Raw genomic sequence first — 23,377 nt, forward strand, 5'->3', positions numbered from 1 at the left:
AGTACACTTGCTCCAACTGAACACGCAATGTGAAAAGCAAGCTCCACTAAAAGCAATTTTTAAAACCGGCCTTGCTTAACATTTCAGAAACAAGCTTCACCGTGAACACATGCACTTAGAACAGTCAGTGTTGGCCGTTTTTCAATCATTGCCATCTGACTCAGCTGTGCTTGTTTGGCAAGTGGAGAAAACCCACCTGTTTTGCCCGAAGTCGACTACAGTGCTCTCGGTAAGCCCCGACTAAATTCTGACACATTGGCCCAACTTATTCTAGGACCTTTTTATTTCCTTTACACCTACCAACTCAGGGTAGCTTGACGGCAAATATACAGAAGCATGCCACTAGGCTATTACAACGTGAAACCCTCTTGTTTGATTTATCATCTTGAGACTGGTACAGTAATTAGCTATGCACACAAACAACAATGTAGCAGCACCATATGACATTGGTGCACTCTGAGGTGCCACCCTTTGTGCTACCTAGGAAGCCATTAACAGGCTGACTGGGGAACTTACAATTGCTTGAGGCTTTTAAGATTCAGGAACAGGTTCTTGGGAATGGTGGCGAGACGATTCCTGTTGAGCTGAAGTGTCTGCAAACTCGTGAGGTTGTCGAGAGAACCTTTCTCGATGCTCGAAATTTTGTTTGAACTTAGTGATCTGTGCAAAGAAAGAAGAGCAACCATTTTTGCACATCAGCCGAATGCCACAACATTGTTAGTTCTAAGACGGACACTTGGGCAACGCAAATGAGAATTCTAGAACCATGGAGCCTTGCAGAGAGGGCACACAAGTGACAGTAATTGTTGGCCTAACGCAATGCACGGCAACAATTTACGTGCACACTAACATTTGCGCCGACGTGCAAACAACCACAGCCCAACAGACAGTAGCCTGTCTGTTGGACTATGGTTGCATTTTAATGAGGCTGGCTGCTTCTGACAAGAAAGCACTTTGGTCAAGGCCCAAGACAAGACAAGAAGGAATCACAAGACTGAAGTCACAAGGGAGTCAAAGGACTCAAAAGGAGTCGCATGGTCAAGTTCAAGACAAAATCGCTTGACTGGAGTTGCAGGGTGTCGAAAGAAGTTGACTTTCAGGCCAACTACACTATAAAAAAATTACTCTATTTAGAGCATATCTTGTACCCAAACAATAATCATTATCTGCCTTGCTTGCATTTTCTTTCTTGAAAACTATGCACTTGCTACTTTTGGCAAGATGTCTGTCATGCTAATAATGGGCATGCCAATTGTTACCTGCAAGTACCAGGCACACAGTGTTAAAGAAAAGAAAGGCATGCAACATAGATGATGATTATTGTTTGGGGGAACACTAAGCCCCAAAGGGTGCCTGGTGTGAGACAAAAGGAGTCACTTGGAGGGAGTCACAAGAGATTCACAGGACTTGAATGGAGTCAGCATGGAGTCGCATGGCCAAGTGCAAGAGAAAACAGAAATATGGAATCATACGGGAAGCCACAGGAGAGTCAAACTTTCAGCTCAGTCAGAGTTCATGAAAAGAGGTGCTTGTGTCACACGCCACTTGCTGCAATGTTAACTTGCTGCTGTTACTGCTAGAACATTTCTTCAAGACATGCAGGAAATTGTGTGCAATATGGAAGAAGATTCGTGGAACTGACAAAGGATTTCCTCATAGGCATATGCCCTTTAGCCTATCTTAGACAACTTTACAAGAAGCCAAAGACTACAAGACAGACTTTCGTATACACAAATTTACAAAAAGATATAGCAGAGCTTTTTTTTTCTTTCCTTCAAAACGCTACAGTACTGCGAACTATGTTGCAAATGCTTCCTCAAAGTCTCCCCCTCAAAGTCTCCAACAGATGCTGCAGAAAAACAGGTGGTTCAGATCACGTTTCCTGAAAAGTCTAGCAACTACAGAAGGTTATGACGAGGTTGGTACTTACAGGTACTGAAGGTTAGAACTGTTGGTGAAGACACCTCCAGAAATAGATGTGATCTTGTTAAAACTCAAGTCCAAATTCTTCAGCTGAGGAAGCTTCTTCAGGTCACTGGTAAGTTGTGGTATGGCATTGTGAGCTCTAAAACAGCAATGAAAACTTGTCAGAGATGTTATTGGCACAACTGTACGCATTTAGCAGGATATAAACTTACAGGTTAAGTTCAGTTAAATGGGGATGAGAGCCAAGATCTGGAACTGCAGAGAGCTTGTTGTGTGCTGCTTTTCTGAAATAAGATTGACATTATCACTGTAAATGCTGCTGTTGTAAAACTCAATGTAAGCACTGCTGCGGGGGGGAAAAGAGGGAAATACCACTGATACATGTCCCGATGATGTTACAGTACTAAAGGCATTTGTTTTAGAGTATAGTGAGAACAATATATTTAGTTTCCATCAAAATTAATGACATAAATAAAATTTTGATAGCCTCACTTTGCCAGGGAGCAAAATCTTTCTTTCACCATCTGGTTAAACTTCTGGCTGCCGTTGACTGCTTCTTGGCTCTCGAGTGCTGGAGCAGCAGATATTTCCTGCCATATAGAATCTGGTTCTTTGCTGCCCTTTTTTCCTCAATTCAGGATTCATCAACAGCTCGTAAATTCCTTCTTCGGTCAATGCGCAAACAGACCTGCCGCACAGGCTCGCCGTGTCTGCCCTGCCGAGACAGAGTGACAAAGCATCGAGACATGTGCTCCGCCTGCTTTTAGAAACTTACAAATTTTGTCTTTGGATGACCTCTTTATGGATGCTAGAGTGGGTATGCAATATTATGTTTCTGTGCGAGTTGCTTCGAGAGAGGTAGGGAGTGCACGGAAAACACAAAACAAGTATACTCAGCAGATGAAGCAGGGTATTGTGCAAGGGTAAGTGGCCAAGCTATCTTGGGAGTGGTGGTGCAGGCGTTAAATTCCCAGTAGCCTTAATTAAATTCTGAATGTCCTTCAATAGGTTGCGGATTGCCCCACCAAATTCACTAAGGATGAGTTGAAGGAGTAGACCACACTTAAAACGTGCAGCCAGAGCAATGGGCGAAAAAGTGGTTATCACTTCCAGCAGACTTCACACTATGACGCTCAGCTGTTGACAGTAAGCCTTGTCCCTTATAAAGGGCAAGAAAAAGAATGTTGCATTAATTAACACTGTTGGCTAATGATAACGGGTATGCCAGTTATGCAACTGGCCTATGCAAATACAGTTCGACCTTGTTATAACGAAGTACCATCCAGCACAAAGATGCCTTCATCATATTCTAGTTATATTCAATATTAGTTATAAGCATATATTCATTACATGCCGACATTGGCGACGAACATTTTGCATGTATATACTTCGTAATATCAGATAATTTGTTACATCCATGCTCTTTATATAGAGATTCGATTTATAAAGAAACATGCAGTGATAAACTTCACATTTCATCAGTGCCATCTCACACTTAAATGCCAGCTGGAGTACGTCGAACCACCACATAGTGAACACGAATATAACAAAATATTGGATATAACGAACAATGCATATAACGAAGGTACTGTCGTGCCGGATGCGACTTTGCTATAGAGAGGTTCAACTGCATAGCTGGCAAACAATTTGAACAATTGGGTTCTGTAGGGCCTATGTTCTTTTCACACAGCATGCAATAAGTATGCACCTAAAGTAAGGGTTGCAAAAGTGCCTCGCTAATGGATTACTCACAAGCGCTTTAATTGAGTGATGTGCTGAAGGCTCCTGGTGTCCAACACGGTAAACTCGTTATGACTGATATCCCTGCACAGACAAAGAAGGAAGAAAACTCATGAGTGATTCAGACATGCACAATTTCTAGCGAAACTAAAACATCATATAAATAATGTGGCAAACTCTATTTAAGACAAACTCTGTTAAGACGAGCTTCCTCATGAGATGAGCAGTTCCGGGGGACATATAATTCCCATGGATTCACTGCACTTATATTAATGTGATAAAGTCTGATAAGATGAATACACATTCCTCGTCCCTGCATGTTCGTCTTAAAAGAAGTAGTGGTAACAATAAGGCAATACTTACAGTGAGAAATACGAGCTTATCTCGGAGGTGTTATACATGCAAATGACAGTGACACACGAAGGTGTCAAACAACACATTTTTATAGAATGGCGCGTTTGCAGACGATTCACGCGGTAGCACGGTGGACTATCTCGCTTATCTCTCCGCTGAGTACAGTCCACGAGCGCTATGTTGTAAAACTCAAGCTCCGACGTGTACTTTCAAAAGTCGCCATCTCGTCAGCTCTGATTGGCTCACGGGGCGGCTATGGTCCGTCTGACTGGACCGAAACGCGAACATGGCGGACTCTGACAGCGTCCCCACCATGGCATATCCCACCCGTGGGGTGCTATTTCAAATCCGCCACATCATCGAATTGACCATCTCGTCAGCTCTTGATCGGCCTGCAAGGCGGCTAATATATAACGGCCTCTCCGATTGGCTCAAAAACTGTGTATGCCATTGAAGGAGTTTGACACTATATGGCGCAATTTAACGAGGTCCAGAATAACGCCCCTGGGTCACATGACATGTCACAGCACTGCCATGTTTCACACGACATGTTTCGCTGTCTCCACAGCGAAACCACGTAAAGCGTACACGCACGAAAAATAGTGCACCCTATACAGCGGCGGTGTGCGCGTGGCTAAAAAAAAGAAGGAAAAAGGAAATGGGAAAGAAAAGAAAGTACGATGAAAATAAATCGAACGGTTCCGAAATGGGCGGTAGAGCCACATCGCGCAGCTGTCTCCTTTCTCTCCCGGGGATGAACCAGAGGCGGCCGCGGTTCCCTCTCCCAGACGAACGAACGTATGCGCGTGCGCACACTGGGGCAACACACGCACGCAGAGCTCTGACGCACCGAAGGGTCACGTGCAGCCCCCTTTCCTCCCCCCCTACCCCAAAGCGCCTCGCATCACGCGCGCGCAGAAAACCGCGCGGACGCGTGATCTGTCAAAGGCGTACACGCACATTTGCGCAGCGGCTCGGAACCGATTCAATCACGCGCGCTCGCAGCCGCAACCATCGACGGAGAAGCGTCGGCTCACTGACTTCTTTTATTTTCGGCGTTTTCTTTTTTTTTCGTCGTCGTCTTTTTATAGATGGCCCATCACCGGGCGGCCTGCAGCTAACAAGGCGCATGGCCTCGTCGAACGTGAGCACGAACTAAAACAATTTGAGGAGAGAGGGGCGGTTTCGATTCACGGGAAGCGCAATCGAGTCCATCTCTGCTCTGCCGAACCCACCGTTATTACTGGGGCCAATTTTGTTTCGCGCCCCCGAGGACGGAGGATGACGATGATGTAAAGGCTTAGCTCGCTGCAGACGGTCGACGAGCTCGTGAGAGAAATTCTTCTTCCCGGTCGACTAACAAAAGGGGTATACAGAACTGTAAATGTGGTACAACTATAGCTCGAGAGGGCAAACGGGTAGTTGTACAGGTACCGCTGTAGCACGGCCGCCTACGAACGAGTATGTGGAACGAAGAACGGTCACGCGGCTCTCCTACAAAAGCAAAAGCACGAATTGCTAGACATGTACAGCCGAACGCGAATGCAAGAATAACCAACTATACACGAACAAACCAGCAATGGTGGAGACACCTAGCGGCGGCGCTTTGAACCACAGCGCATGGAAGTCGCACTCGCTTGCGAAGCGAGTGCAAAGAGTGTTGGATCAGAACGAAAGGTCGACAAGCCTGCGAACAGAAAAAGGAGGAAGTCCGAAATGCGCACGCCAGTGAGAGATAAACACATGCAAACGCGATGCAACGCAATCCCGGAGCGATATGCCTCCCTACGCCGTCAAAGGCGGCGACCGCGCTATATCAGGCGAAAAGGAAGAGGTGGCTCATTCGTGAAGGATTTCAGCAAGAAGCGAAAACGGCTGACACAATCGTCAAATGTAAGGAAAGAACCTGCACCTTTCTCACTGTATAGCCATCACTGAACCGACGGACGCATAAATTTTTGCACGAGTGCTTACACGGCAAGTTAACGCGGAAGCAGCGCGCATTTGTTTAATAGGTACTTGTTGGTTCAAAAAAAAAAAAAGAAGAGAGAGAGATATATACGTTCACACAAACATTAATTACGACGTCATACACAGACGATCGTATTTCCCCAAATGCGCTGCTTCACGCACTTCTTGAGCGCAAATCACACGCAACTAATCCGTTTCGCCCATCCAGAACAGACGGCAGCCGTCACAAACGACCACCGCAGTTTCTTGCGCATGCGCAGTGCTGCGCTTCATGGATCATTTCTGAAAGATGGCGCCGAACTTCTCCTGACGCGTAGCAGCCAGTGGATCGGTCGTCCTAGACTGGATCGAGCTGCTTCCCCGGTAAAATATCTCTCTGGAGGAAGGAAGCGTGCGAGGGGAGGGGGAAGTGGCGACGGGAGCGCAAGTCATCATGTCGCGCTGCCATCGCTGGCGAGAAAGCCGGGCCGCGCGCAGCGACTTCGGCAAGAAAAGTGCGACGAAACGAAGCCGCGCGAGAAAACAGGACCACACCGGCGTGTGAGCGAACTAGACCGCGTACACTCTTAGTGCGAACGAACGAACGCAGGCGGTCGGCGCACTCAGCTAGCGGCGGTTGAGGTCAACTCTCCCGGCGACCTTTCTTCACGCGTCGGACTCGTTTACCGCCACTTCTCTTCTAGACCCTGGTCGTGGTTCCTCTCTCTTCGTCACGGCTCGCGGAGCGCTGATAAGAAAGGCTTTCGCGCTAATGCATCGATACACACACACACACACACACACACACACACACACACACACACATGTGGAGACTGCGACATACGCCGACACTCGAGTCGGGGCTTGGGAGAGGAAGATGAACAAACACAAGTTGTAGGGTGGACTCTTAATGGCCGATCATGACAGCGAAGCTGAGCTATGGGACAAGGACACACATATGAAGGCGGGACACGCCATACGGCGCTGAGTACGACAAGGAGCCAGTGGTTACGACGTTCGGCCAGTGAGCTCGCGAGGTCACGGGTTCGGTTCCCGACCGCATTTCGACGGGAGACAACTAAATGCTAAAACCGCTCGCGTACTTGGGTGTATAGGTGGAAAGTTGGAAAGCGCCAGGCGGCCAAAAAATTAATCCGAAAGACCTTCAGAAAGATCGTAGCCTGCAGTGTGAAATTTAAGCCCGAAATTTCCTTTTATTTGACGACACGGGGAAAATGAAAAAAAATAAGAAAAGAACAAGGCGCGGCGCTCGCAGCACCTTGTTGCGTTCTTTCCCGCAACACCCAAATAAAAAAATAAAGCGTCGACAAAAGACGTTCGACGTATACAGTAGAAACCGACCAACATTGTGGCCTCGTGTGAGCTCCTATACTCTCCGCCTTCTTTCGGCGCTTAATTCTTAAGAAACGAATCCATACCAAGTACAGCTCAGATTCTACATAGTTCGCATCTTTCGATTTCATCCTACTGCATGATCGCGAATGGTAACGCGTGCTCGAGCTACCGGCGTGCCTCTTCTTTTCACCGTCTACAACAGCTTCAATAAACTGATCGATCGAGCCATCAATCAATCAAATTTGCATGCGGGCGTCTCTGTCACCGCATAGATACAGAGTCGTCGCAAAAGAAGCAATTGGTATGCGCAGAACACTCAACTAGCGAGTAAGACCTCCACGGCCATCACAACGGCTTCACCCGACGGGGAAGGGCACAGATATCTAAGTAGGACAAGAAAGGTCGATCGACGCGAAAAAAAGAGGGTGAAAAAACAATACGTGCTTACGAGGCTGCAATGCGCATTCGTTGTACAAAGGCGCGGAGAGGGAAGTATATATGATTCTTGGCACCCCCACAGCTAGCCGTTATCCTTTCTTTTTTTCTTGTTGCTTATACATATTGCGTCTGATGCACCTTCCGTCTCGCTTGTTTGCCCCCCCCCCCCATCTCCTTTCTCTCTCTCTCCCTTTCTTTCTCTCTCTCATCTTCTCTGTTCAAGGCCTGCCATACTATATTGACACAGCGCGAATCCTCAACATCCTGGCGAAGCAAAAGGGGCCCTCCCCCCGTATGACCTTTCGCGGTTCAACACCGCGCGTCGCGAGATAAAAGCTATACTCCGTGCCGCTTTAGATAAAGCACGGGTAGAACTAGATAAGGGAGCAGGCGAAGAGTACACAGCCGACGCGATAGGAAACACCCCGAGAGACTCGAACGCTAATGCGCGCAAGGAAGCAACGAGAGAACGAACGTAGAAAAAAGAAAAGGAAAAACTGATCGCGAGATGATTATTCGGGCAGGTTCTCCTTCAGCGTCTCGGCATAATAATCCCCCGGAGAAAAAAAATATATACTTACTCGCCGCATGATATAGGGATTAAGACGTCGAGGACGCCTCTTTTCTGCAAATGTATGCAGCGGGCTGGCGACAATGCTGAGACAAAGCTCACCCATTTGCAGTCATACAAAGCGTGGTACTCTTTTTTTTCTTTTTCTTTACGGCCGAGATTCCAATCAGCGTCGCGAAGCTAGGAGACAGAGCGCGCGAGAATATAGTGCGGGGGTGAGGGGGATGAACACACGGACGCGTTGCATTTAGGGCGAAGATTAAAAAGACTGCTTTTTTTTTTTTTCGTGCAACCGCGCTGGAAATGAAAAGCGGACGTTTTCGACAACCGGAAGAGATGGAAGAACATAAAAAAAAAAAGAAAGCGTGGACTCGGATTATACGCTAGCAGCAACTGCGACGTTCGCATGCACATATATATATATATGCCCTGTTGGCGTCCACGAAGCAGGAGACCTCAAAAGACCGCCGCAGCCAAAGTGAGAGGCGCGCATTGGGCTCAGCCAGAGATGGTGCCAAACACAGCTTGGCACTCGACGACGCAGCGGCGCCGCGGCTCCCGTATAAGTTTCATAATCGCTGGCAGTCCGCACATAGAGGAACGGCTACAAACCAACGCGAAAGCGAAAAAGGAGGGAGGGAGGGGGGGAGGGGAATATATTAAGGACGTGGCGATCTATCAAAACGGCACCGAGCCGCAGGGATATACACTGGCCTAACCTTACTGCTTTCCGTTTCTCAGAGTCCCCGCGCTATACTCGCATCCATAAATAGTTCCGTGCCCATGCCGCGCTCGTCGTCCTCCAATCACTCAACCAACGAAGCCTGCGAAATGCGCCTACGTACGAGTGTATACTCGTACACTAGGTACGAGTAGGTACGAGTGTATACACTACACTCGTATCTAAGTACGAGTGTGTATGACAGGTACGGCATACACGACGGATCGCGTGTGGAGTCGTATTATACCGAGCGCATATACCACGGTTCGGTACGGCGTCCGCGGTATACGGCGTACGTGCGAAGCGTCTGAAAGGCGACTGGTGTACGGCTGTTGAAAATAGTCGGTAGCCTTATGAAAGCCGTCGTTGGATAAGGTTGGTGGCGTACACTTTAGGTCGCATACACGACGGGTAGCCCGCGTACGCACGGCAGGGAGGGCCTTCCGAGGTTCTCCCGCTCCCAGTCTCGATACTCCCGATGGGGACAGGAGGAAGGCAGGCTGGGAGCTCATCCTCAAAACGGAAGGAAGGACGGAAGGAAGGAAAGAATGAAGTAAGACCAAAGAGCGAGGGATTCCGTTCGAACGCCGCTGCTCTCTGCTTGCTTTAGACGAGGGCAAAGGTCGCCACGAGACAGGACCGCCCTTTGTACGCGAAGGACGGGGCGTGAAAGGAGGCGAAGGGGCGCGGGGAGAATCGAAGAAGCTAGTTACTCTTATGAATCCACGTGCAGGAGAGAGACAGGAGGCCGAATGGGCGAGGAATGTGCGTGGGGCCAAAACCGGAAGAAACAGCCTAAACGTGAAGCGGATGTGCAGCGCGAAGGGTGCACCGCACAGTTATAGTGAACGCGGGATCAGTATTCCAGCGTTGAAAGAGCACCACGAGCTCTGACGCGAAGGCTAGCGGAGTGAGTTTTTTTTTTTTTCTATATATATAAATTCCGCCGAACATATCGACAAGCCGTATATACCACCGGGAGCACGCCAATGATGCAGAGTGAATCGATAGTACATCGGGCCCGGCGCGCCCCCTTCCTCTCTATCGACGCGAAAGGCGGAGAGAAATCGAGAATCCTAGACAGCCGCAGGGAAAGAAAGAAATGTGTTCCAAAGGAAAGAACCTCGGAGTTAGCGCCCACGGGCCGTCTCTCCGTCGAGCGCGCGGAGGCGGACGGCGTCGAAGATGGGCACGTTTGACAAGGGGGAGACCCAAAAGAAAAAGCCTGGGAGCGCCCACTACTACGACCCAACTCGAGTCGGTGCGCTTTCGCCCGCGGCCGCACTCTTTCGGACTAGCTGTTGCTGGCTGCCGCCGCCGCCGCTGTTGCCGCGATCGCCCCATCGTGTGACAGCGAACTACTAGCGTCTCCCAAGTTCCGTGCAGTGCAGCGGAAGCTTGTATACTACCGAGTCGCGCTGCCTAACCAGGAACCGGCTGCGCGTGTAGGAAGAGTATACAGAACAAGGGGCGCGGCCTCGCCCACTGGACGCGGCTTAAACCCTTCCGCGATCCTTCCATTCAAAACACCGGCGTCCCGAAGCATTAGCGACGAACAATGGGCCGAGGCCGCGAGGCCGGTGCTCGCTGGGCCGACGGGGTCCCGCGGCGTTCGCTTCACTGCAAGGAGTCGGCGAGGCGGGCGTACAGCGCGGATATTTCGAGAGCCGCCGGCTCCCCCCGACAAAAGAGGGAAGCAGTGCGCGCGCGCGGAGGCACAGAAGAGAGACGGGCAACGGAGGTGGGGGAGGGGCCACCAGACAACGGGAGCTGGGAGCAGCGGGTCGCGACGCGGAGACACGACGCTTTAGCAGCAGCAGAAAGAGAACAGTGGGAAGAGGAAGACTCGCTCGCCCTTTCAGGACAAGAAGGGCAGTGTGAAGGAGGTAGCGAACTCGAGGGGGTGTGCTCCTCAGAGGTCTGACAAGAGAAGTGAGGGAACAGAGCTGGATTCAACCCACACACGCACGCACACCCTGCCCCTGCAGGACCCTCCCGTTCTTGCCCGCCCCCGCCCCCAGATGCTCGTTCTGTCCGAAGCATCCGCGACACACCAACAGCACAGCTAGCGACGACGAGGTCGACGGCGCGGCGAGGCGGGGAGTCCGGAAACCTGACGAGACATGGAAACGCGAAAGGCCATGACTCGCTTTGCACACGCTTACGCGCGCGAAATAGAACAAGAACACCGGGAATAATTTCGAAATCGCAAAAATAAAGGCATCATTTCACAGTCCGTGAAACGTGCAGAGGCTGGCCGTCAAACTGCAGAACGTGTAAGCTACACGGTTCCGGAGCGACGAGGCGCACGGCCACACCAAAAAACTGTTGACAAAATGGTTGCCAGACGTGCCTGAGAGAAGTATCGGAGGTCACGCACTAAAAGAACGGCCTGCGTGTGGGCCTTTCAAGATGGCGAAAACCAGTGGGCAACTCAATACTACACGCTCGAGCCAGCCGACAAAGCCCGTTGCGCTTTCATGGCTCGTTGAGCGCCGTGACCGAGAGCGGCGAGCTAACCAGGCCGGCCCTAACGGTCGAGTTGCCCCCGCGCCATAAAATCCTCGCGGCGGCGCCCATTCAGGTGACGCTATTCCCATGCGCCGGAGCAACCGGGAGACCGCGGGTAGCAATAATAGTATAATAGTACAGAGTAGCGAGGACGGCGGGCAGTCTGAACGCGCGCCGGAAAATGCGGAGCACGCTTCGTGCGTAAATCATAATAGGCCTGCGCGCCAGCCAGACGTGCATGAGCAGTGAAGGAGGGTGGGAGAATCGGGGAGCAGACGGGAATCGTCTGCTCGCTCGAGGGCCAGCAGAAGGCCAGAGGCGCAGCGGTGTGCAGTACAAAGTGCGACATGCCTGTGCGAGCCGCCTTCGCAAAGTTACGAAATGGAAAAAAAGAAGGGACCAATTAAGCGGCCGATGTCACACGCGGGCGCGATCTGCTTTTATATACACCACGCTCGTGCCACGATTCCGCGACAGAGAGGCAGTTGACTAAATCGAAATTGTGTCTGAACGCTCCTCACAGGCGTCAAATGTGCCTTTTAGGTCTGAAAAGAAAGAGACAGAGCAAGCTGATTGTCATGGCGACAGCCGCGCTTGATAGGCAGATGGCACAGCACAGAATGCAAAAAAAAAGAAAACGAGAGAAACAGCACAGAATATCCGTCTTTATAATATTGGAAGAGACAAAAATGTATTTTTTGTTCTTTTCTACCCACGCGAAACGTTACAGCAATTTTACGCTCCTAAGGCGGCGTCATCCCGCTGTTCCCTGGCACATGTTCACGCTGGCTCCGTTAACGAACCTACAAAACGTGCCGCGCCCGACATCGCTGAAGAGACTAATTAAGGCCGATTTCTCCAGTACTATACATCGAAGCCCATCCCCTTGTGATGGATAGCGTTCATGAGTCCGCGCCTCTTCTTCGGCCACGTGACCTCCGCTGTTTCTCGGAAAGTTGCACAAAGTCAGCACCGCTCCGGGCGGTGGACCTATGCGACCGTACCTGACGCGCAGGTAAGTTGCGAGGTAGCATGCTGCGCCCGCACACCTCCGACGTGTTTTTCTTTCCCGGTATTAACACCCTCGCCAATCTCTACGGCGTGCTCGTTAATCTTTCTCTCGGCAAATTCATTAACGACCGCAGCAGCGGCTACAAGGCGCACACGGACGGCGTGCGTCTAACACTGTGCAACAGTAAGAAGAAAAAAAAAAAAGAAATCCAACGAGCTGCGCAGCTGGTGCAACACATACCTCGCTCTCTCTCTGCTGCTTCGTCGGGGCAGCAGACGACCGCGCTCAGAACAGACGAACAGCTGAACGCACGTGCCGCACTTCGGTGCGGAGCGTTCACACATGCGGACAGAAGCGAGCGAGCGCACGTCCGTCCTCATCCGGTGAAACCAAAACGAACAGCAAAAGAGCGGCGCTATGGGGGAAGGAAGAGGAGGGACTTGTCAAATGTTTCTCTGACAATGATTTACGCGGCTGTTGCATCGGTCCGTTGGCGCTGGTCGCAGTGAGAACGCGATTGAAGAGGAGAGAGGGGGAAACGAAGGAGCGCCCGCAAGAAGAGCAGATCAAAGCACATACACACATATACACACACACACACACGGCTGCAAAATTTCCCCGCGGGTGGTGCGTGGCTGTAGAGCAGCTTAGGCGGCACCGGCAGTCGAGATGTGCGTACGTTGTGCGCGACGCAAGCCAGGGAGTGGGGGGGGGGGGGGGGATGTGCACCACGTGACCCCGGCGGTCAACCCAATCAAGCTTCTCCGGCAGCGGGGCGCGCGGAGGAGCGCAAAAACAAGCGGAGGCGCCTTTCTCATTCCACGGCCGAAACATAGGGGCAGCGGAAAGAAAGTGACGAGCGCGCGCGCCAGAAGCAGAGAAACAAAAGTGCGAAGATGAAGCGGGAACAGCGCGAGGAGGGGGAGAGAAGCAGCTAAAACCCGGCCGAGCTGCTGCTGCAAGTGTGCACGCGAGAAAGGAGCGGAAGAAGAGCGTGCCGGCGGCAGGCCGAGGCAGCGCAAAGCGCAAACTCGGTTCCCCGAGCGGCGAGGGGAAGATATTCGGCGGCATTTCTTCGGAGGCGCCAGCCAGCCTGCCAGACTGCGGCGCGGAGGTGGCGGCGGGGTTCCTCGGGGGACAAGACCCTCCAGCGAGCGCATGGATTCAGCTCACCCAGCCTCTCAATCCTGAGTCCCCCCCATGACACCACCCCTCCCCTCGCTTTCTCGCCCCTCGTTGCAAGAAAGTTGCTCGCTTGGCCTCCCCGGACAGAAGCCTCCAGACCGAATCCTCCTTTTGTTTTAGGGATTATTGCCTGCTTTTTCGCCCCGAGCCCTTCTCCTTCTCTTTCCCCCAGTTTCACTCACGCTTTCCGCAGCCCAGGTCCTTCCGCGAGCATCTCTGGCCTCCTTTCCAGTCGCCCCTTTCTGGATACAGGAGGCAACAGTGCCCCACCGTTTCGAGCGCGCGCGAGTGCCTGACCGGACTGCGCAGCTCGATCGGTCTTGGCCCGTCGTAAAAACTGCGTCAGGGCGCGAGATTCATCGATAAGCGAAGGCCCGCGACAGCGGAGACGAAATCAAAACCAGACGGCGCCATCCCCGCATACATAGCGTATACGTACTATGCCTGCTAGACTTGGTCATGACCTCCACTCTTAATTCCGCCTCCCCCACCTCCCTCATTCCTTCTTTTATCATTTTTTTTATCAGCGTACCTCGCGTATGGTCCCTTCCTAACACAGGATGAGAGTAAACTAAAGAATAAAGTTGACCCTCTTACAAAAAAAAAAGAAGAAATGTGAGGATGAAAGGTCAGCCAACCATCCGTCAAGACGCGAATGAAGAGCAGAAGAAACCGCCCACGTATACAGAGGAAAAACACGAACTCGGGCGATTTCTCATTTCTTCACCCTCTATCTCTATTCCGTGGGAGCGTCATTTTTTTCCCGGCCTAACGAATTTCCCACCCGCCTCTCACGGGAACAATTAAAATTTCTCCCGTCGCGTCACGCCCCCTCGTGGTGCTCCCTCTCTCTGGCTCTCTCCGCTTTCGCCTCAGGTCGCGCAATGTTACCGGCAAGGTAGGCCGGCAGACGCGGAGAGCACGGAATTGTTTTTCGCAGGAACATTGTCGCCTTTTCCAACAATATGCGCAATCTATCACAGGGCGTGTTGGGAAGCGCCACCTGCTCTGTAGGCAACAATAAAGCCGCGCTCGCTAAAGAAACGGCAGCGCAGCATGATTTTTTTTATTATTATTAGTTGCCTTTTTGGCAAGCATCCGCTACCTCGGTAAAACGCAAGAAAGAAAAAAAGTTAGGGGCTGTTCTACTACCACGGGAGCGACAAAGTTAACTGTCTACAACGAGCAAAACAATTTTGCTCTTCAGTAATGCTAAAGCCTGGTTAGCTCAAGCGTTCGTCAAAAACACCTTTCGTGCCCGCACCCGCCGTGGTTGCTCAGTGGCTATGGTGTTGGGCTGCTGAGCACGAAGTCGCGGGATCGAATCCCGGCCACGGCGACCGCATTTCGATGGGGGCGAAATGCGAAAACACCCGTGTGCTTAGATTTAGGTGCACGTTAAAGAACCCCAGGTGGTCAAAATTTCCGGAGTCCTCCACTACGGCGTGCCTCATAATCAGAAAGTGGTTTTGGCACGTAAAACCCCAAATATTATTATTATTACCTTTCGGTTTTGGCACGTAAAACCCCAAATATTATTATTATTACCTTTCGTGACGTGCCCGTCGTCTGGCCGTGTAGGAGGCGTCGTCTGCTGCGCATAGAGTCGTCTGCATACAACGGCTAGCATACGCAGCAGACGGCACAGTTTAGCAGATTTTAGTTCTAGTTAATTGAACTGGGTGTCATTCTTGGGGGCCACGGCACCGTAACCCACATCGCCAATGTTCACTCATCACCATAAACATCACCATTGTTGCTTTCTTTCGTCTGCACGATTCTTATCCCAGAAAAACAAAGCCAAAGCCAAGAAATACCTTCCGAGATAATGTAGCTGCCAACCCCGTATAGGGCAGCATACGACAAACATATTTGCTCGTTGAAGCAAGCATCATCGGCGCTTCGCTTGAACACAGTCTTGAGAGACGGCGCCTCTGGCGACGACATAAAACACTAATGTCTGAAGCGCGAGTTCGTCGGCCGTTCGCGGCGCCAGCCACCATGCGTATTCCGCCCGCATCCTGCAATATCTGATCGAGCGATCTCGTCATGCATTTTTTTTTCTCGTATAAACGATAGATAGTCAAAGCACACGACTCGTATCATGCAGAAGGTAAGAGCGTGTATAGTTAGCCGCGTGGCTGGAGGCATCGTGACATGTGCAAGTGCCATGGAAGCTGCGTTTATAGGGGCGAGAGTATAACAGACCGAGGATGGCGCCGACGACGTCACGCGTATGGATTTATATATGGAGGGAGCGAAGTGGACGGTGAGTTGTAATAATGTGCGCGCTTGTACAGAAGCAATAGGAGAGTGCATGTATGCGCCGTTCAGTACACAGTCCTCCGAATCCTTTCTGTGCACAACACGAGAGCGAGGAGAGCGCCGCCGAAGTCGCACCCTGTAATATCGATGCGCTATTTCGTTCAATCTGCATGCCCAAAGGTCAACGACACGCGCGCGCACACGAGCACCGACGGGGGCCAACGCAACGTGCCGTATCGTTTCGCAGGCGTCTACAGCGCGCGCAATACCCTCTTGCCGAAAATGCCTTCGCCGGTGTAAGGTAACCGGCAATCTTGTGTACGTATACACACATCGCCGGGGCTCGGAATATCACGGTATATACACGGAAGGCACACTGGAATACGCCTTATGGTAGTAGCAACACCGCCCCCCCCCCCAACACACATATACATACACCGGGGAATGGGGGGGGGGAGGGAGGTGTCTCCCCTTTCGAAGCTAGAGGCGAATTAATGATTGCGAGCGACATGCATATGGAAATATAGACCCCGTGGCTGTGGCTCCTGTGCCGCGAGAGCGTGCGCACGCATTAGAGCAGCCGTCCAGGCCTGTTTTACAGCTTTCGCTCGGATGAGCACATTACGTTAAGGGGGGAAGGGGGGGGGGCATTTACCTCCAGAGAAGAACGCCGAAAGAGTCTAGTAATCGGCACATGCGCTCCAAGCGTACGTTCACTCCCAAGCTACGCCACACCCTCCTCCGCGGGGCGGGAAAGATGACTGCGAACAGTGTGTCCTGTACAGGTTTGCAGGGACCGCGCCGCGTTCTTGCAGGTCCGATAGCGCGACGCGTGATGGCGTCTAGTATATATGGTGCCCGTAACGATCGAGCGCTCGACACAGCAGCAGCAGCAGCAGCCAAGAGGGCGCAGAACGAGACCTTCCGGGCATGAAAAACGCACGGGTGGGGATGCCGGCATCCGAGGTACAGGCAGGAGCGGCACTGTATATATACCGTGACGCGCAGTCAATGATCGCATCGCAGCTCGTTACGGGCGCAGGAGAGCTCGCGCTTCGCTCTCCCGACAGAACGCGATGATAATGACACACACACACACACACACACACACACACACACACACACACACACACACACACACACACACACACACACACACACACACACACACACACACAGAGAGAGAGAGAGAGAGAGATGATTGGACGACGAGGAGCGAGGGAGATGTGCGCGTCCCGATGCATCTGCAGAGTGGAGACAGCATGTGGCATGGGCCTGCAGCATATATACATCTCGCAGTGTCGACCTGTTCCAGGCCTGCCGCACCAATACTAACTCCCTTATAACTACTTATAATACGTGGAGCTCAGCGAAGGTGCGGGCATCATGTCGGCCGACGAGCAGAAAGGAACACAAACCGGCTGGCGCTGTCCTTGAAGAACGAACTTTTTGGAGTTTATCGGCATTTCCTTATAGTACAGATATACGATACGCAGGAGTCCAGTTACAATGCAGCCAAAAAAGACTGCACGTAGGTTGCAACATGACAGGATCTGCCTTGAAACACGTCTACAAGACGACGCACTAATACGTTACATACGGCACTGAATGCGTAAGCGTTGGTTGTAACACACTATGCCCGCACACAGTACGCAGCCTAACCCCTTTTTTCCGTAATCCCTCCAACAAGGCACGCACTGAATGCTGTAAGAAGTCTTTTTTTTTTTTTATTCCCACTATATGTTGCCAAAGACAAGGTTGTCGCCCTCTCAGTTTCGGTACCAAGGAGCAAGGACGCAGTGAGGAACAGAGGTATACAAGGTCGGGGGCCCCAGCTTATCTGCGCTCACACTTTATGTTGCCCCGTTGCGTGGACCAAACCAGACGTGTGGAGAAGCGCGCGCTCGGAGGTGGTGTTTTATAGTGTACGTATATACGTTAAGCACGCTAAAAGCAATCAGTCAACAAAACACAAACTACAAATTGCAATCGGCGCGCAAACGGGCGTGGACACGCAACGAGGTCAGCGCAGAACGAGATTCTCGAAACTTATTGGCCGCTTACAGCTTTGCTGCATATAAATACGTATACACAAATCGCAAGATGTGGCGTCGCGCAAGTGGCCACTATAGACTGCAACGAGACGATTCTTACTATGTACTTAAGTCTCCCGTGTTGTCTCGCGCTGGCTTTCTAAAAACGACGCCTGCCGACTGGTATAAAATAGCGCGGGGGAGCAAGACAAGAGCAAGCGCTTCGCTCAGAGCAAGACACAAAGATGCAGAGTCCGCTAGTCGCCGAGAGAGAGACATAGAGAGAGCAGCATGACGAGAGCGTCCGTAGCCCAGTTTAGCAGACGGCGCCTCCTAGCCACGGAGGCGACGGGTTGCGATGCGCCGTCGGCGGCGAGGGGGATTACAGAACTGGCAGTCTTTTATATAGAAAGAGCGCTCTATAAAAAGGGGGCGGCCGGCTGCAGCCATCCGTCCCTCCCTCTCTTCGCTCACTGACGGTGGGCGCGCACCCCGAAATAGAGACAACAGTAGCTGAGCTCCGGCTGCCTAAAGGGATCGAGACACTGCAGCTCCCTTATTTAGGGAGCAAGCAAGTAAACAATGCAGGGCGCGAGAAGGGTCGCGCATTCTAGGTATGTAGGTCGATTCGAATATGGTGCCTAATACCTCGACGATAAACTTCCTTGGGGTGCGCCGTCGTTGACGTAAGAGCGGGCAAGTTGAGCGCAATACGAACGGTAAAGTGTTCTACGTGTTCCTGCACTTCAGCTCGAGGATCTTCACCTGCCAACCCTTTCCTCCCCTTTCTTACCCTGATCGCCCTCAATAGAAAAAGTGTGTATGTGTGTGTGTGTGGGGGGGGGGGGAGGTCTTCTAGCCTTTCGCAATAAAATCCTATGGAACTGTTCCCTATATGGGCACCGTATGAGAATACACTGCGCGATTGGCGGCTGTTTAATAGCAAATGACTCCTCAGGGCATCAGCTTTAACCGAAACCTACTCTTCCGTAGCACTGTACACACGTCGCACTGAAGGTAGAGGCGCCACGAACCTACAGAATGTGGAAACGGAGGACGGCACGTCAGGGCTGTCGCTGTACACTGCTCGACGAATTCTAGGGACTTTACGCCCCCGACGACGCACTTGTGCAGGCGTTATAAACGTGTTCTTCCAGAAAACAACGATCAAACACGCCCACCTCCCACTGCTGGCGGCGACTATCTACATGGAAAGTGTCGTCATCTTAACACCCTTCGAAAGGCGAGGTTAGAAAGAGACCGCCGAGAGAAAAGCAGCGAGTGGAAAAGAGACCTTTCCGATCCCGGCCCCCTCAGCTAAAGAGAGCACAGTAACGTGCACGCTGCGAAAGAAAAAGTGACTAGAAAGAAAGAAAGAAAGAAAGAAAGAAAGATGCGAGCCAGTCGAGTCACGGCTGCGTGCAGGCAGAGACGAGCGAGCGTGGGGGCAGTTTTCCCTGCTGCAAAGAAAAGGAAATCGCCACGCGGAGGACAGGACAAGGCGAGGCAGGGCGGGCAGGCAGGCAGGGCCGGGACCAAGGAATCTCCAGAATTAAAGAGGAAACCGCGAGGAGGAAGGACGCCACTTGCAGGCTAGGCAGGGCAGCTCGGGGGCCCGCAGAGAGCCTGTAATCTACTGCCGGCTGCTGGCTTGCACTGCGGGGCACAGCGGAACAGCGCCCCCCCCCCTGCCCCCCTCTCGCTCTCAAAGAGCGCAACCGCCACCCCTCACTCTCCCTCTACTACCGCCTCATCTGGGCAGGCAAGCAGGAAACCATGGCTTTTCAGTCACCCGCCTCTAACAGAGGCTGCCTGCCCCACCATCCTGTAGAAACAAAACGTCCGTAACGAAACCGGGGTTGGAAAAGAGGGAAGGTATGAGAGGGGGGAGAGAGAGACCGACCGACAAAGAGAGGTGCGTGAGCGTGAAATATAAACAGCTACACGACAACACGCCGCCTCATCTCGCCTACGGCGTGGTATAAGGAAACAAGGACCTCTTACGACACTGCCAGCAGAGGGACGCACAGCTAGGAGAATGGAGGAGGGCGAGGAGGAGTCGCTTGAATGGGAGAGGAGGAGAGAACGAGCATCAACAAGGGGAGAGAACCTGCGAGCGTCCACAGCGAAACACGCGCGCACGGCTGCCCGGTCCGCTGCTGCTCCAGCTTCCACCCTCTTTCTTACTCGGTAAGAGGTGGGGGACGATGTTACAAATGATGGCTGCTTGTAAGGGAGGGAGAGGGGGAGCATAACCGCTCGGTGACCGCCTGCCTCCACGTTCGAATGGCGCGGGGCAGCGTGGACGAGGCCGCTGGCCTGCCACTGCCCCCTGGACGACATCAGTGAGCGCGGCGCGTATGGGCAGCAAGCGTGCGAGCGACAGGTTGTCGAGGCGTCAACGCTACGCGGATTATCCGGTTGTTATCTGGTGGCGCCATCGAGTAATAACTGGCTGTTAGTGCCATCCTGCATACGGTGATTAGACCGTAACGTCGTTGTTGTTACGTTTATCAAAATGAAAATTGTTATATAAGGAAAGAGTAGTACCTGCTCGCGTAGCTGCGAGCACATTTACGACACCCGATAATCGCACGAGTGTACACAGCCACACCGAATGCAACGACAGGTCTGCGCAGTTCAGTTGAAAGCAGCTCACTAGACGTCACTTCTTGCGCAACTTCTATAATTAAGTCACCGTGAATGCGCTATCATTCGGGGTCCCTAAGCCATTCCGAGTTCCGGACCCTGTATAGAATCCTCCGAAACTGCAACGCCAAGGCATTATGCGTGCAGTACCCGCTAAAACCCTCTAACGACGTCACACACGTACGGCGGGAACATCTGTACACTCTCCCATTCGAACCTAGAGGGCAGGCTTTCTTTTTTTTATGTTTTCGGAGACGAGGCTGAACGGGACCGCCTCGCACTAGCGAGCGGCGACCGAACCCTCCCGAGAATTCGGCGCGTCGCGAACTATCCCGAACCAAAGCAAACAGCAGCAAGCTGGTGCTGTTCTTGCTGTTATTGCTCCGTGTGCCGCGCCGACGCGAGGGTGAGGTTCATCCGCGCCGCATCTTCGCAACAACCTCCAACATCCCCCCCTCCATCCCGCCCCCTCGCCAGACGATAAATGGAGGCCTTCCCCGAAAAATAAAAGAGCCCGCCACCCCCATTTTTTTTTTCAGTCCCCCATCATGTCTTCTCCTCCCTCCGCGTTATATGCGCGTGCTGGGAGTGCGTGTACCGTTCGGAGGCTTCGCACGTCGTTTGCTGGCACACGAATCTCCTCCCCGTTGAACGATGGGCGGTGAAGCAGCAGCATGCAGCAACAGCAGAAACCAGCTCGCAACAAGCAACACTGAAAGCATGGCGCGACGAGCGGTCCCTTTTGTCTTAGCGGAGGGCTCTCTCCTGCTCCCCTCCCCTCTTTCTTTGTGTTTTTTTTTTTCCTTTTCTTTCGCAAGCTCATTTCATCGCGAATGTTCAGAGTTCCAGCCCCAGCTTCCTTTCTTTCTTGTTACCGAGCAGCAGGCTAGAGCGGAGTGTAGTTCATCCCGGCCTCTCAGCTTTTCTTTTATAATGAACATCTCTCTCTCTCTCTATGTTACACGTTTTCTTAGTTCCTTTCTCGCGCGTCCGCTTTCTTCGGCTCAGTTGAGAATTACCAAAAGCAATACCGCGGTACTTTTTTCTTGCGTTTGTTTGCGTTTTCTGTTTTTCTCGAACCCTGAGCGCTCAGTTCCAGAGAGGTTCATACAATAAATTACTAGAGGGAACTCTGGCGCCGCCAGAGTATACACGTATTTGTCTAATCTTCGCTCTTGTGGCTTCAGACGTTCTTGTGGCGTTATTCATTACGCTTAAGAAATCTTCGTAAATTTCCATGTACTCAACTTTCATTTCGTTTTCCAAAACGCTCGAAAGCAATACGTTGTAGCGTAATGCATAGTACGTCACTGCGAGTTCTAGTTGCGTACAACGCAATAGTGTTTCGTTGAAAATGACCAGTCTGCAAAATCACCCACACACAAACATTCGAAGCCAGAGGGATGAATATTACGTGCATACTAGTTTTACCTACCACTCCTATGGTATTTTTACAGCGACAGCTGAAATGGCCGTACACTATAGCACCCGAGTTCGTCGTTCTAGCAGTTTGTGGAAAGCTCTGTGCTACCACGTTGCTATACGGCAGCCATACGCTGGGGGCAACGCCAACTATGCATCCCCGTATAAACGATTTGCTCCCCGATCGACTGCGCCAGCACAGAACCCCCCCCCCCCCCCCCTCCCTTCCTCAAAAAAAGAAACATCACCAAAGGCGAAAACGCCCGCGCAGCGCGCGGACTACCCGCGGGAGAGAGCGAAAAAAAAAACTGCACGAAAAAGAAAGAATGCCTTCGTTAGACATGCGGGCGCCTAATGAATTGCGGCGTCGGTGCGCCTATATACAGGACGGCGCCGGCGGAAAAAAAAAAAAAAAAAGCAGAAAATGAAGAGCGAAGGAAGATCGGTTTCTCCACGCCCTCCGACCAACGTATGAGGTACGCACAGAGCGGGCTCTGAAGCGAAAGCGAAACGATCCGTAGTAATTCCGCCGAAGAACAGAAAATGCGGAGCCGGCTGAAAGCCGGAGATAGTGCGGGGAAGGTAGGACGCGTGCGGTGAAGGCGCACCCTCTCTGGCTCCGCCGTTCCCTGGCAAGGATTTATCAGCTGGGACCCAACCTAAACGCTATCGTCGTGATCATCATCATCACAGATAACTTTACCTGGCAGGCTTTCTACTGGCCCTCTCCAAACTCACTCGCTCATTTACCAGCACGACTACCTTCCTTCGCCATATCTCCTCGGGAACGTGCGGAGTACACGCTCAAAAAGATTAGAAGAAAACAAAAAATAAAAAGAAAATAATGGAAGGGGAGATCTGTGGGCCAAACCTAAATGCCATCGTCATGATCATCGCCGCTAACATTACCGGCGTGCTTTCCATTGCCCCTCTTCCTCTCGCTCACTCACCCTTCCACCAGCTTTCCTCGAGAAGTTATAAAAAAGCAACGAGACGATCCAGTCAGAATAGATAGCAAGAAAGAAAAGGGACGGAGGAAAGGGGGGAAACTTCATTAAAGTCTGGATCCATCATGGCGCCATATCACGTCGAGTGATCTTGGCGTCTCCGACGCCTCCGAGGAGGCGCTCGCTTCTCTGCCCTACCCTACCCTTGCAAAAACTGGCCTCCCTCCCGTCCGCTTACCAACGCCCCCCCCCCCCCCCCCCTTCTGCAACACCGCTCCTCCGTACTTCCACTCCCCC

At 51.9% G+C, this 23,377-nt stretch overlaps 1 protein-coding gene across 1 annotated transcript in view; it reads right to left on the reverse strand.

Moving 5' to 3' along the window:
- Nucleotides 1-23,377, reverse strand: part of LOC142585367 (leucine-rich repeats and immunoglobulin-like domains protein 3) — a 101,809-nt gene that overhangs the window by 15,330 nt on the left and 63,102 nt on the right. The window contains exons 2-5 of the mRNA XM_075696081.1: nucleotides 3,679-3,750; nucleotides 2,139-2,210; nucleotides 1,931-2,065; nucleotides 517-660 (exon numbers count right to left, since the gene is read on the reverse strand). Of these exons, the coding sequence (XP_075552196.1) occupies nucleotides 517-660; nucleotides 1,931-2,065; nucleotides 2,139-2,210; nucleotides 3,679-3,750 (423 nt within the window). The remainder of the gene's footprint in view (nucleotides 1-516; nucleotides 661-1,930; nucleotides 2,066-2,138; nucleotides 2,211-3,678; nucleotides 3,751-23,377) is intronic.

Source organism: Dermacentor variabilis, chromosome 6, assembly GCF_050947875.1.
Source record: "Dermacentor variabilis isolate Ectoservices chromosome 6, ASM5094787v1, whole genome shotgun sequence".
In the NCBI taxonomy this organism is placed as follows: domain Eukaryota; kingdom Metazoa; phylum Arthropoda; class Arachnida; order Ixodida; family Ixodidae; genus Dermacentor; species Dermacentor variabilis.